Genomic DNA, 12,907 nt, shown 5'->3' on the forward strand with positions numbered 1-12,907 from the left:
CGGCCACTGTGGACTGAAGTACTGTTCTTCAATTGAACAATAATATACCAATAGAGCATTTTTAAGCTTCCTACTGTACACAATGCAAAACATGATCTATTTACATTGAAGGACATTACCTGCAATTACTGGGGCTTCCTGTGTTTCCTCAGCTTTAGAAGTTTGTTCCCGAGGAATAGAAATAGAATTGGGATCTGTGTGAAGTGAGACAGATTTTGTATGAGACCAAGGAGAAATAATATGATTTATTGTGTCAGCCATAAAAATGTATTGCAAAAAGCAATAATGGGCAGTAGCCACAATAAGCTAGTGGTATTTCAGCGTATATACACTTATGCCGCATATACACGATCAGGCTTTTGCCCGGCTAAATCACATCGGAATTCCTGTTCTATATCTAAACTCCGATGGAATTCATCAAAATTTCCGATGAAAAAATTCAGATTGGGCTACACACGATCGGAAAATCCAATGAAAAAAGTCCATTTGACTTTTTTCATCGAAAATTCCGATCGTTTGTACGGGGTATTAGAGTAGTAAAAAAAAAAAAAAAAAAAAAGATGATTGTTGTCTGATTACTACCTGTACTCTATTGCTCTGTGCATATCCAGTATTGGCTATAATCGTAGCTATCTGCCATGCTATATACCGTATATCATGATAATCTCTACTCTCAGAATTAATATACATCAGTCCATTTGTTCTGATCTTACCAGAATATTCACATGTGGAGCCAGTATATCCAGGGCAGCATTTCCACTCTAAGCCGGTGATGAATTTTCTTTTTATTTCATAAACTGGTCTCCGAGCGAGTCTGTACCTGCAACAAATAACATCTATTGAATTATGACTGCTTTTCTGTTATTTAAAAACAAAATCCTAAAATGATACACCATCCAAAGTTTAGTTGTGGTTGGCAGGGTTTGGTGTTTTTTATTGTTGTGTGTGACTACAGAATAGAGATCTACCCTTCTCTTATAGGCCTACTGTGACTATTGGACCTTACAGTCTCATGCACACTGAACATTTGGCCATCTCTCCTAGATGGCTTTCCTTTGTGCACAACTCTGACCTGATCTTTCTATGGAGCAGTTCTCAATGGTAATATACAAAAAAGCCACTCCAAAGAGAGGAACTAGGAAGTTCCACTCAAAGTAACTGGAGGACCAGAAGTAGATCTCCCCACTGTTGTCAATGATCACACTCTTTCACACACTATTAAAACATCACAGGGAAAGTGTATTTAATTTACAACTCATTGTGCTATATATACAGGGTGGGCCATTTTTATGGATCCACCCGGGTGTGCCATTTATATGGATCCACCCGGGTGTGCCATTTATATGGATACACCTTAATAAAATGGGAATGGTTGGTGATATTAACTTCCTGTTTGTGGCACATTAGTAAATGTAAGGGGGGGAAACTTTTCAAGATGGGTGGTGACCATGGCGGCCATTTTGAAGTTGGCCATTTTGAATCCAACTTTTGTTTTTGGTGTATCCATATAAATGGCCCACCCTGTACAATACTTTAATATAACTATGTACATAGAAGCTATATGTTATATAAATATTCAGATACACTAAAAATCCTCTGTGTTTTCCTATCATTGGCTAAGGTTATACACTAGCCTACACGGGCAACAGGAGATCATGGGGCCCCCTGTGTCCCCGCCCACACTCAAGCCACACCCACACAAAGTCCCACCCCCAGCTTGCACTGCCTGGACGCCTTAATTCTGGATCGAACCTGAGATGAACAGTGCACAGGGTGCAGTAGGGAAGAGCATGGGATGTCAAGCAAGCACAGTACACAGGGGGAACCAGGGCAAAGCATGGGGGAACCATGGCAAAGTATAGAAGTCATCAGGTCATAGCACAAGGGGTCAGGAGGGCACAATATGTATGTGTGGAGGGCAGGAGGGCACACTACATGGGGAGCAGCAGGGCGCATTAAGGGGCACACAGGGGCACATTACAGGTTGGGGGGGCACAGTAGGACACATTACATGGGGGGCAACAGGGAATATTATAGGGCACATTACATGGGGGGAGGCATAGGGGCACATTATGGGGCACAGCATGGAACATTACATAGGGGCATGAGGGCACATTATGGGGCACAAAGAGCACATAATGGGACACAGCAGGGCATATTACATGGGGGGCATGAGGGCATATTAAGGGGCACAGCAGAGCACATTAGGAGGGATAAAATCTCATATTATGGGGCACAGCAGGGCACATTATGAGGCATAGCAGGGCATATTACATGGGGGGTAAGAGGATACATTATGGGGCACAGCAGGGGATATTACATGGAGCAAGAGGGCACATATAGGGCACAGTATGACGCACACATTAAATGTGCACTAACGCACAGAGTAAGGCACTTGGAGTAAGGCACTGAAATATGCTGCATTAAACTTGCAGTAACGCTTGCAAAGTGCTTCGGCAGCAGCACTCCACGGGCACTATTAACACTTTGTTCGGCCGCTAGCGGGGGTTAAAAGCACCCCGCTAGCGGCCGAAAAGTGGCGTAAAACAACGGTAAAGCGCCGCTAAAACTAGTGTGCTTTACCGCTAATGTGGCAGGCGGTTCAGTGTGAAAGGACCCTTTGTGTGTGCCAGGCTTAAATGACAATGACATAAAGAGAGGTAAATCTCCCCATCTGAGACACGAACAGCAGTACAAACTTGACAAAGGGTCTAACCTTTTCTTATTCCAGAACTATAAAAAAATTGTATTTTTCATTTTTATACTCACATAGTCTTTTGGCAGTCTGGGGTTCCAAAGGGACAGGGCTGCTGAGATCGTATCACATATTTCTCTGTTCTGCACAAATCCACATAAGATACCATTTGGCTTTTAACCACTGAACACCATTTTCTAGTTAGAGAAAAAAAGAATACATTAATAAAACATTTATGCATTTTATTTCAATGAACATGTACCTTTTTAGTTAAAACAAACTTAAAGGGGCTCATTAAAATGTACCACCAGCCTATTGTTTTAAATAAGATTGGCAAGAATTTAACGGGACCCCTGTTGGGTTTTTACTGCTATCTGCTGGGGCTCCTTTGAGAGATTGCCCTTCACTTACTGTCACAATGACACTGAGTTCACCTGACACACATATATGTATATATATATATATATATATATATATATATATATATATATATATATATATATATATATATATATATATATATATATATAAATAAAACACCACAGACAGAATTTTTTTTTTAAAGTATAGTAAGGAAGGGCTAAAGCTCCTGTCAACTTTGCATTCCTGAACACTGTTGAAAACTAGAGAAAATATTTTGGACGGAGTTGGGCTTTAGGGCAGAACTAAATGCTCCTTCAGCATTAACACTTCTTTTTAATTATCATACTTTTTTTTATATGAGAATGCATTTTTTAACATTTCTGTCCTAGGGAAACATTGTGTCATACATCCCAGGAGTCTCCATGGACATTTTCTTTCTTTCATTTAGAGGAGGGGAGGAGCTTAGCACACCCTCCTCCCTGCATTCATGAGCTAAGGGCAGATGGATTCCAAGTAAATGCTAAATGAAACATCTGCCCTTACTCAAGATAGTCACAGCTAGAAATACTAGGGGTGTTTTTCAAGGTGCTTTCTCAACAAAATAAAACATAAAGACATAGGTGGATGGGTGAGTTTGTTTTGAATGTTAAAAATGAATTTAATAGCATTTTCAGTTTGTGGTGCTCAGATACAGTTGTATTTTGCTTTAATACTTACGTAAAAATATTGGGCTAGATTCAGGTACGGCGGCGCTTCTTTAGGTCGGCGTAGCGCATCACCTTTGCACTACGCTGACGTAAGATAGTGAGGCAAGTACTGTATTCACAAAGCACTTGCCTCCTAAGTTACGTCGGCGTAGCGCAAATGGCCCGGCGTAACCCCGCCTAATTCAAAATAGGCAGGTAGGGGGCGTGTTGTATGGTAATGAATTCACGATTCATTACCATACATGTAAATGAAGCGCCGGTCGTACGGCGCATGCGCGCGCATGCTCAGTATCACGTCGCAAATACTCAATGCTTTCGACGTGAACGTAACTTACGCCCAGCCCCATTCACGGACGACTTACGCAAACGACGTAAAACTTGGAATATTCTACGCTGATCCGACGTCCATACTTAACATTGGCTGCGCCATCTTTTTGGTGGTTTATCTTTACGCCTGAAAACGCCTTACGTAAACGGCATATCTTACATGCGACGGGCATGCGTACGTTCGTGAATAGGCGTATCTTGATCATTTGCATATTCTCTGCGTAAATCGACGTACACGCCCCTAGTGGCCAGCGTAAATATGCAGCTAAGATACGACGGCGTAGGAGACTTGCGCCGGTCGTATCTTAGCAAGATTTACGCGTATCTCAGTTTGAGAATATGCTTAAAGATACTATGCAGTACATAGACTTTAAGAAAAGCAGTTAAAATTAATCCTGGAAAAGAAGCCTAGCACTCCACCGCTTCTTGTAAACAATAGAAATATCTCAATGCAATGTAAATGTTCACTATAGTAAAAAAAAAGTGAAATAAACGTTAGATGTGCACATAAAAAGGAAATACAATATAAACAAAAACACTATATATTTCCATTAAAGTAGTTTACATAAGGAGTGCTTTTCCTGTGGTAGAAGTTACATATGATAGCGATGAACAAAGCTTGGGAAAAATTTAAATAAACATTGTTAACTTTTTTTAAAGACATGTGTCTCATCTGACGGCTCCAGATTTATGCCAAAGAAAATATTTCAGTGGTCTCATAGGAAGGTCGGTGGTTGCTTATACGATGTGATTAAATCACTGTTTTACCCACCATCCAGCCACCAGCAGGAACAATGTTAGGAAGTGGGGGTTGTTTTAAAGGTCATTGTATGCTTACAATTACATCCATTTTCTTCACAGTTCCCAGCAGATTATCACGCTCCTTGGGTTCAATGACACAAGGGTCTATATTAAAACTGAGGTGTGTGCAGATTCCCATGAAAAAACAAAAAACAAACAAAAATAAATAGTTTAGTCCCTGCAAATGTCAGTGTGGAACGGGTATGCTTAAAAGCAAATGTGTGTTTCTGATTTATGGAAAACAAGCAGGACCCTCTCTACAATTTATGATCTTTTTAAAATGTAGTAACTATTCCTGGTATATAGGCAGAAGCATGGTGCAACAGTCTGCAGATTTCTGTTTATCATATGTGAGAGCAGAGGGGATCATTCTAATGGCAAATGTGTGTTAAGAAAATTCTCTCCTCAAGCACCAGAAGAGTCTCTCTAAAGGCCCTGGGGTATGGAGAGAGAAGGTATGCCCTCTTTCTCCCCTACTTGAGCAATGACTTTGAGGGGCAGAGGAAGCATGCCTAAGCTTATGCAACCCCCCCCCCTTTTCTTACTGATCTTAATGATCACCCTGTAAAACAACCCATTCAGTTCAAAATAGAAATGGAAGGCAATTTTTTTTGTATATATTTAAAAAACATTAGAATTACCTTTTTTATAAGTGATCACATTCCCTCTGTTCTCCACTGCATAAGAGCTGGGGGTGGAGAAACAGCAGCACATTGGTATTCCCAGTGAAAGGATGTTGCTGGGGGGGGGGGCGTGTCAGGACAAGTTTGATTATTGGAAGAGAGCAGGCTGGGTTTCCAGCACAGATAGAGAACTGACCACAGTGTGTTCTCCTGCTTAGTGTGGTAGGACTTCCAGGGACTTCACACAAAATAAGCAGTACTAAGAGAACAAGATACTTTTTCATACAAGTACATGGTACAGCAGGCACATATCAGATGTTCTATTGGGTTGAGGTCAGGCCTCTACCCCAAATACGCGCATCCATGTCTTTATGATGATGTAACCAAGCAGATCGGCGTTCTGTCAGAGATGAACAGAGTGATCGTGTGTTCCTGCTAATCAGGAGCACGGATCACTCTGTTCATCTAGTCAGTCCATTCCCACACAATTGGCAAGCACCCCCTAGGGACACAGTTAACTCTTTGATCACCCCTGATGTTAACCCTTCCCAGCCAGTGTCATTAGTACACTGACAGTGCATATTTTTAATATTAGTGTCACTGGTCCCCAAAAAGTGTCAGTTAGGTGTCCGATCTGTCCACCACAATGTTGTATTCCTGCTAAAAAATTACTGATGGCCACCATTACTAGTAAAATGTAAATAAAAATGCTGTAAATCTATTCCCTATTTTGTAGATGCGATAACTTTTGTGCAAACCAATCAATATACATTTATTGGGATTTTTTTTTACCAAAAATATGTAGCAAAATACATATTGGCCTAAATTGAGGAAGATTTTTTTTTATAGCAAATAGTTAAAAATGTTGCTTTTTTTTCCAAAATTGCCGGTTTGTTTACCACGAAAAAATAAATATCACCTAAAGAAAGTGCTATTGGTGGAAAAAAAAGGACATTTTATTCGGGTACAGCGTTGCACGACCACGCAATTGTCAGTCAGTTACAGTAATGCATCGCAGTTTTGCAAAAAATGGCCTGTTCATGGGGGGTGGGAGGGGGGTAAAACTTTCCAGGGCTGGAGGGGTTTAGATTGAACAAAAACTAAAAAGGCGGCATTTGTTTTCATAAATAATAGCAGTATGGCAAACAATATTTTGCAATTTTATACATTCATTCTTTTACTCACTTTTATAAAATATTTTGGTGCTCTGGTGGGGGGGAGGGGGGAGGGGCTCCCATGCAGGAGCAATGGAGATGATCAGGATCCGTTTATTGCACTGTCTGCAGGTGCATCCGGCAGCATCAGATGACAGTAACACACAGTCAATGCATCTTCCTGTGTTCACGCCGTGCTGTGCTGTGGAGAAGATGGAGGCAGGAGGTGGGTGGAGTCAACACTCTCACTCGGGGCGGAGAACGAAGAAGGCTCTGCTCTAAATGCTGGGGCTCTCCTCCACCTCAGCAGTGGCTCCAGCTTTCGACGTGACTGACGTCACTGGTTGCTACACGCCAGTCGGCACAGGCGTTAGCAACCAGTGCAGGGGAACACTAGCCAGCGGTCATTCTATGCAAAGCCCTATTTGCGAACGACTTACAAAAACGGCGTAAAATTTTCAAAATTCGACGAGGGAACGACGTCCATACTTAACATAGGGTACGCCTCATATAGCAGGAGTAACTATACGCCGAAAAAAGCCTTATGGACACGACGTAAAAAAATGCGCCGGCCGGACGTACGTTCGTGGATCACCGTATCTAGCTAATTTGCATACTCGATGCGGAAATCAACGGAAACGCCACCTAGCGGCCAGTGTAAATATGCACCTAAGATCCGACGGCGTACTAAGACGTACGCCAGTCGGATCGAGCCCTCATTCAGTCGTATCTTGTTTTGTAGATACAAAACAAAGATACGACGGGGGATCTTAGAAATTACGTGGCGTATCAATAGATATGCCGGCGTAATTTCTTTGTGGATCTGGCTCTCTCTCTCAGCGCCGCTGATCGGCTGCTGATTATACTGATGTGAGAGAGAGAGACTCGGTTGGGACTACAGTCAGTGATATTTTCGGGGGGGGAGCAATTTCCCCTTTGCCCCCCCTGGATCCGCCCCTGGCTGGAGATGGAAAACGGTGTGATGGAGCCAGGCTCTAATGAGAGTTGATACCAGAAACCAGTTTTGCTTGGACTTGTCTGCTGACGGACAACAAACAAACTTTCAATTGTTGACCAATGTAACAGGTTATTTCTATTGAAGTCCCTATGGACTGCAGTATATCTCAGGACACTCAAGCACTTTAAAGGGAAGTCATTAGGCAAGCTCAAGTGACAGTAAGCTTTAGGTAATCATTTAGCATCCAAAGCATGTGTTGGTACTCTGGTTGGCAGCCTTGGCTTGTTACTGTGCAGTCTTAAATTTATCATTCAAGTAGAAAGCATACATGAGCAATACTAAAACAAGCCTGCCAGCTAAAGTGCCTGCTCTTTTTAGGAAGAAATATAATACATAAAACCAGCATCAACTGAAGCTTGAGATCAACAAATTACATAAATTGTTATGTTATTAAAAAAAATATGTAAAATGATCCTTTGTTTACTGTAAACTTTATTGTAGCAATATTCAAATTGTATCCCATTGGACAATATAAGCATGCCGCTGACTCACTTTTTGGCAAAAAAACAATAAGAGCATTTTCACTCGTTATTAAGCTTGGAAATGGACATCTGGAATGATTCATTCCCAGACAACAGAAGTGGGGAGAGGAGATTAAGGGATGGAGGTTGGCATTTAGACAGCTGAACCTTGTATGCTTTATGTGTAGTATGAACTGCATAGCAACTGGTTATGAATGAAAGGCTGAATGTGTTATAGAAATATATATAACATAGTTGTGTGATGGAAACAAGCAGACCACCAAAAATTTGGGACATATTTTATACAGAGGAATAAACCTTTTGGCCCAGATTCTCGTAGATGGGCATAAAACTTTACGCCGCCGCAAGTTTTACAGGCAAGTGCTTTATTCACAAAAAACTTGCCTGTAAAGTTGCGGCGGCGTAGCGTAAATCACCCGGCGCAAGCCCGCCTAATTCAAATTAGCCGGGTAGGGGGCGTGGAGCATTTAAATTAAGCGCGTTTCCGCGCCGAACGTACTGCGCATGCGCCGTCCGGTAAAATATCCAAGGGTGCATTGCTCCAAATGACGTCACAAGGACGTCATTGGTTTCGTTGTGAACGTAAATGGCGTCCAGCCCCATTCACGGACGACTTACGCAAACTACGTAAATTTATAAATTTTAAAGCGGGAACAATGGCCATACTTAACATTGGTTGCCCCTCATATAGCAGGGGCAACTTTACGCTGCGCAAACCTAACGTAAACGTCCTAACTTTACTGCGTCGACCGCGCGTACGTTCGGGAATTCGCGTATCTAGCTAATTTGCATACTCGACGGGGAAAAGGACGGAGGCGACATCTAGCGGCAAAAAAAAAATTGCATTTAAGATCCGACAGCGTAAGGGCCTTACGCCTGTCGGATCTAATGGATATCTTAGCGTAACTGATTCTAAGAATCAGTCGCATAGATACGACGGCCCAGATTAGGACTTACGACGGCGTACATGGCGTTGCGCCGTTGTAAACCCTTTGAGAAACTGGGCCTATATGTCTGTTAACTTGCTGCATTTACCTTTTGCGATTTAGTTGTACATCCTATTTACAAATGTGTCTTTATTATTAATTTTTTATCATACATCAATTTTATATACATGTCTTTCCTTTTTTGTTCATTGAGGGACAAAGGATACTTCCAGCTTCAGGAGGATTTGGACTCTGGCAACAGTGACCAGCTGGGTTTATCCCCCCAGCATTCTTCTTTTTCTTTTTTTTCTAGTGATCTGGAAGAATAGATGTCTTTGATCTACTGAGGAAAGCTTAACCAGTTTAACTACCCATTTTTAATTCAAACGGGACTTCTCTGCATGTTGTTTTTGCTGGTCTCCTAACATAGGAGTCTTATGCAGCTATCCTGACCAGCATACCCTTAGCAGCAGCATTGGAGGCCATACCCCAACCCCACTAGACTTGCCGATTGTGGGAAAATAATAAAACAAAAGTGCAGTGCATATACTATGCTATAACCATAAAGGAGTGATAATCATTATACAACAACACAGTAAATAGTGAAGATATTAAGGTTATACAAAAAAAGCCCCCCAAAAAAAAAAAAGTAAAATGTATTAATATGTTCATCCGAGTTTGACCAAACAATGGCTTCAAATGTGCTTGGAAAGGAATCCAGGAATAGCCAAGGTGACACCGAAAAAAAAAAGATTCACACCAGAGGCTTACCGGAATGCCAGTGACCCCTTTATTCAGGGTGGACAAAGCTCACTCTATCAGACAAAGAGGATGAGTCTCATGGCAGGAACAAATATCAACACAGGAACCTCTTGATAACAATGGGAATGTATCCAGCAATCAAATGAGTTCCAACTCACTCTCAGCAGACCGTGGCATGTATAAAGTAAGAACTCAACATAGTATAATATTTTAAAACACCTTAATTTATTGTAAAGAATTGCACTTACATGGTTAAAACGTGCAAGAAAATGGTAAAAAATGTCAGAAACAAAGACAAATCCTCCTCCAGTAATGAAAATAGGTGACGTTTGGCTGCTCAGTAGCATGCGTATGTGGCGCCGCCCTACGCGTTTTGTCAGAGATTACATCATCAGGGGCACCTAATATGGGGATAACTTGGAATGTGACCTTGAGGCAGTGGACTTTGCATTGTGGCACTCTCCACACATCAATGCCATTGCTGCTATTAAGCCTAGTACACACGGGCCGATATCGGGCAGTTAAAAAAAATAACGGCTGACACTTGTGTGTATGACCATGTGTATGGTCCATCAGAAGCCGATTGGCTGGCTTCTGTCAGACGAGCATGCTGAAAAACCAGCAGCCGACCGGCTCCCGATCAGCGCTCTCAGCCAATGGCTGAGAGTGCTGACTGGAGTGTTCTGGTGGTGGGGCCGTCCCCTAGTCTGAACCAAAAGTAAAAATATTATTTTTTCAAAACTGTCACTTATCTTTTGTTTATAGCGCAAAAAATAAAACCTGCAGAGGTGATCAAATACCACCAAAAGAAAGCTCTATTTGTGGGGGAAAAAATGTGTTCAAGTACAACGTCGCACGAGCACGTAATTGTCAGTTAAAGCGACACAGTGACGTGTCGCAAAAAATGGCCTGGTCAGGAAGGGGGTAAATTCTTTCAGGGCTAAAGTAAGTGAGTGAGTGAGTGAGTGAGTGAGTAACTTATATAGCGCTACAAATGCGAACTAAATCGCCTCAAGGCGCTTGGCGTCCATTTTCCTTCTGTTTAACCCTCAGAATAGGTGGGTCTTGAGTTTTTTTCTGAAGGCCAGGTGATCAATTTCCGTTCGGATATTAGTTGGTAATGCGTTCCACAGTCGAGGTCCTTGGACTGCAAAACAACGTTCTCCTTTGGTCTTATACCTGGCTTTGGGGATTTGTAGTAATTTTTGGTTAGTTGATCAAAGAACTCGATTGGGATTTTGGGGTTTTATTTTCCCACCTAAATATAGGGGCACGCTTCCGTGTACACATTTGTGCATCAGGCATAAGACCTTGAAAGTGACTTGATCCTTTATGGGCAGCCAATGGAGAGATCTCAGGGATGGGGTGATTGGTTCCCAGGGTTTTTTCCCTGTTACCAGTCGAGCCGCCATGTTTTGGACAACTTGGAGATGGGCAAGCTGGTATTTTGGGAGTCTAAAGGTAGAGGGCATTTGCATAATCTAACCTGGAGTTAATGATTGACCCTACCACTACTGCTATGTCTTCTTTCGGTATGAAGGGAACAACTCTTCGTAGGAGACGTAGAAGATAGTGGGATCTGCTAATTACTGATCCTATTTGTGCATCTATTGTCATGTCCGAGTCAAAAATGACTCTGAGACTTTTGACTTTGGTGCTTGGGGTGATGGTTTGTCCCAGGATGGGTGGTGGTGTCCAGGTAGTCCTGGCCAGTTTCCTTCGGGTTGCATGGAGTTGAAGGAGTTCTGTTTTTGCTCCATTGAGTTTGAGGTGACTCTCCGTCATCCAGTTGTCTATCTGAGTGAGGCATTTTTCTAATACAGGGTATTGTTTCTTTTTGTCGCTGATACGAAAATAAAGTTGCGTGTCGTCCGCGTAGGAGTGATAGAGAAGGTCTTGATTACTAATAATTTTTAGGAGTGGGCGGAGGTAAATGTTGTGGTTAAAAGTTAGCAGCTACAGGATTTATAGCTACTGACTTTACATTTTTTTCCCAGCGTGAACAACAGCCTTAATGTCATTTCACTTTTTTATTTTTTAATTGTGCAGCTTTATTTAAAACAATACCTGAAGAACCTGACAATAAAGGTCAATTTTCAGGCACAGACTGTTATGGGGTGACACATGCCTTTCAATTGTGCAGGTGTTGTACCCCTGTCACATGCCCCTTGATGGAGTCTAAAAGAGGCTATGCCATCACATTATACATTATATTGGGAGAACCTCTGGGGGAGTGAAGGATGGAGGAAGATCCTAGTGGAGCAATAGCACGCAATGTCAAGCTCCAGCTACCAAAGCGGGCAGAATATTAGCATACATAAAAAAGGGGACATACTCCAGAGATAAAACTATAATCCTGCCACTTTATAAAACTCTGGCCAGGCCACATCTGGAGTATTCCGTCCAGTTCTGGTCACCAATCCACAAAAAGGATGTGCTAGAACTTGAGAGAGTCCAGAGAAGGGTAACTAAATTAATACAGTATGGGGACTGGAGGACCTCAAATACGAGGAGCGACTACAAGCACTAAATGTATTCTCCCTGAAGAAGAGACGCTTGAGAGGGGACATCATAGCAATATACAAATACAACGGTGATCCTAGCATAGGAAAACAGCTATTCAGTCTTAAGGGGTTTTAGAGGACACAGGGCCACACAATGAGATTGGAGGAGAAGCGATTTAACCTTAAAGTGACACTAAAGGTTCACTTTTTTTTTTTAAATAACAGACATGTCATACTTACCTCCACTGTACAGTTCGTTTTGCACAGAGTAGCCCCGAACCTCCTGTTCTGGGGTCCTGCGGTGGCTCTAATGTCTCTTCGCCACAATAAATAACCCACTCTGGGATGCTCTCCCATGTCATACAGTTGGCATCCATAGCCGCCGAGTATATGTCTCGGCCACCCCCCCCTGGCGCCCGCGTCATTGGATTTGATTGACAGCAGCGGGAGCCAATGGCTGCGCTGATATTAATCTATCCAATGAAGAACCCAGAAGCAGTGAAGAGAGAGACGCTTAATCGCGCCCACTGAAATTCAGGGCTCAG

At 42.3% G+C, this 12,907-nt stretch overlaps 1 protein-coding gene across 1 annotated transcript in view; it reads right to left on the reverse strand.

Moving 5' to 3' along the window:
- Positions 1 to 12,907, reverse strand: part of MMRN2 (multimerin 2) — a 48,326-nt gene that overhangs the window by 19,203 nt on the left and 16,216 nt on the right. The window contains exons 2-4 of the mRNA XM_040320528.1: positions 2,770 to 2,892; positions 714 to 820; positions 120 to 194 (exon numbers count right to left, since the gene is read on the reverse strand). Of these exons, the coding sequence (XP_040176462.1) occupies positions 120 to 194; positions 714 to 820; positions 2,770 to 2,892 (305 nt within the window). The remainder of the gene's footprint in view (positions 1 to 119; positions 195 to 713; positions 821 to 2,769; positions 2,893 to 12,907) is intronic.

The sequence above is a fragment of the Rana temporaria genome, chromosome 8 (genome assembly GCF_905171775.1).
Source record: "Rana temporaria chromosome 8, aRanTem1.1, whole genome shotgun sequence".
Taxonomy (NCBI): Eukaryota; Metazoa; Chordata; class Amphibia; order Anura; family Ranidae; genus Rana; species Rana temporaria.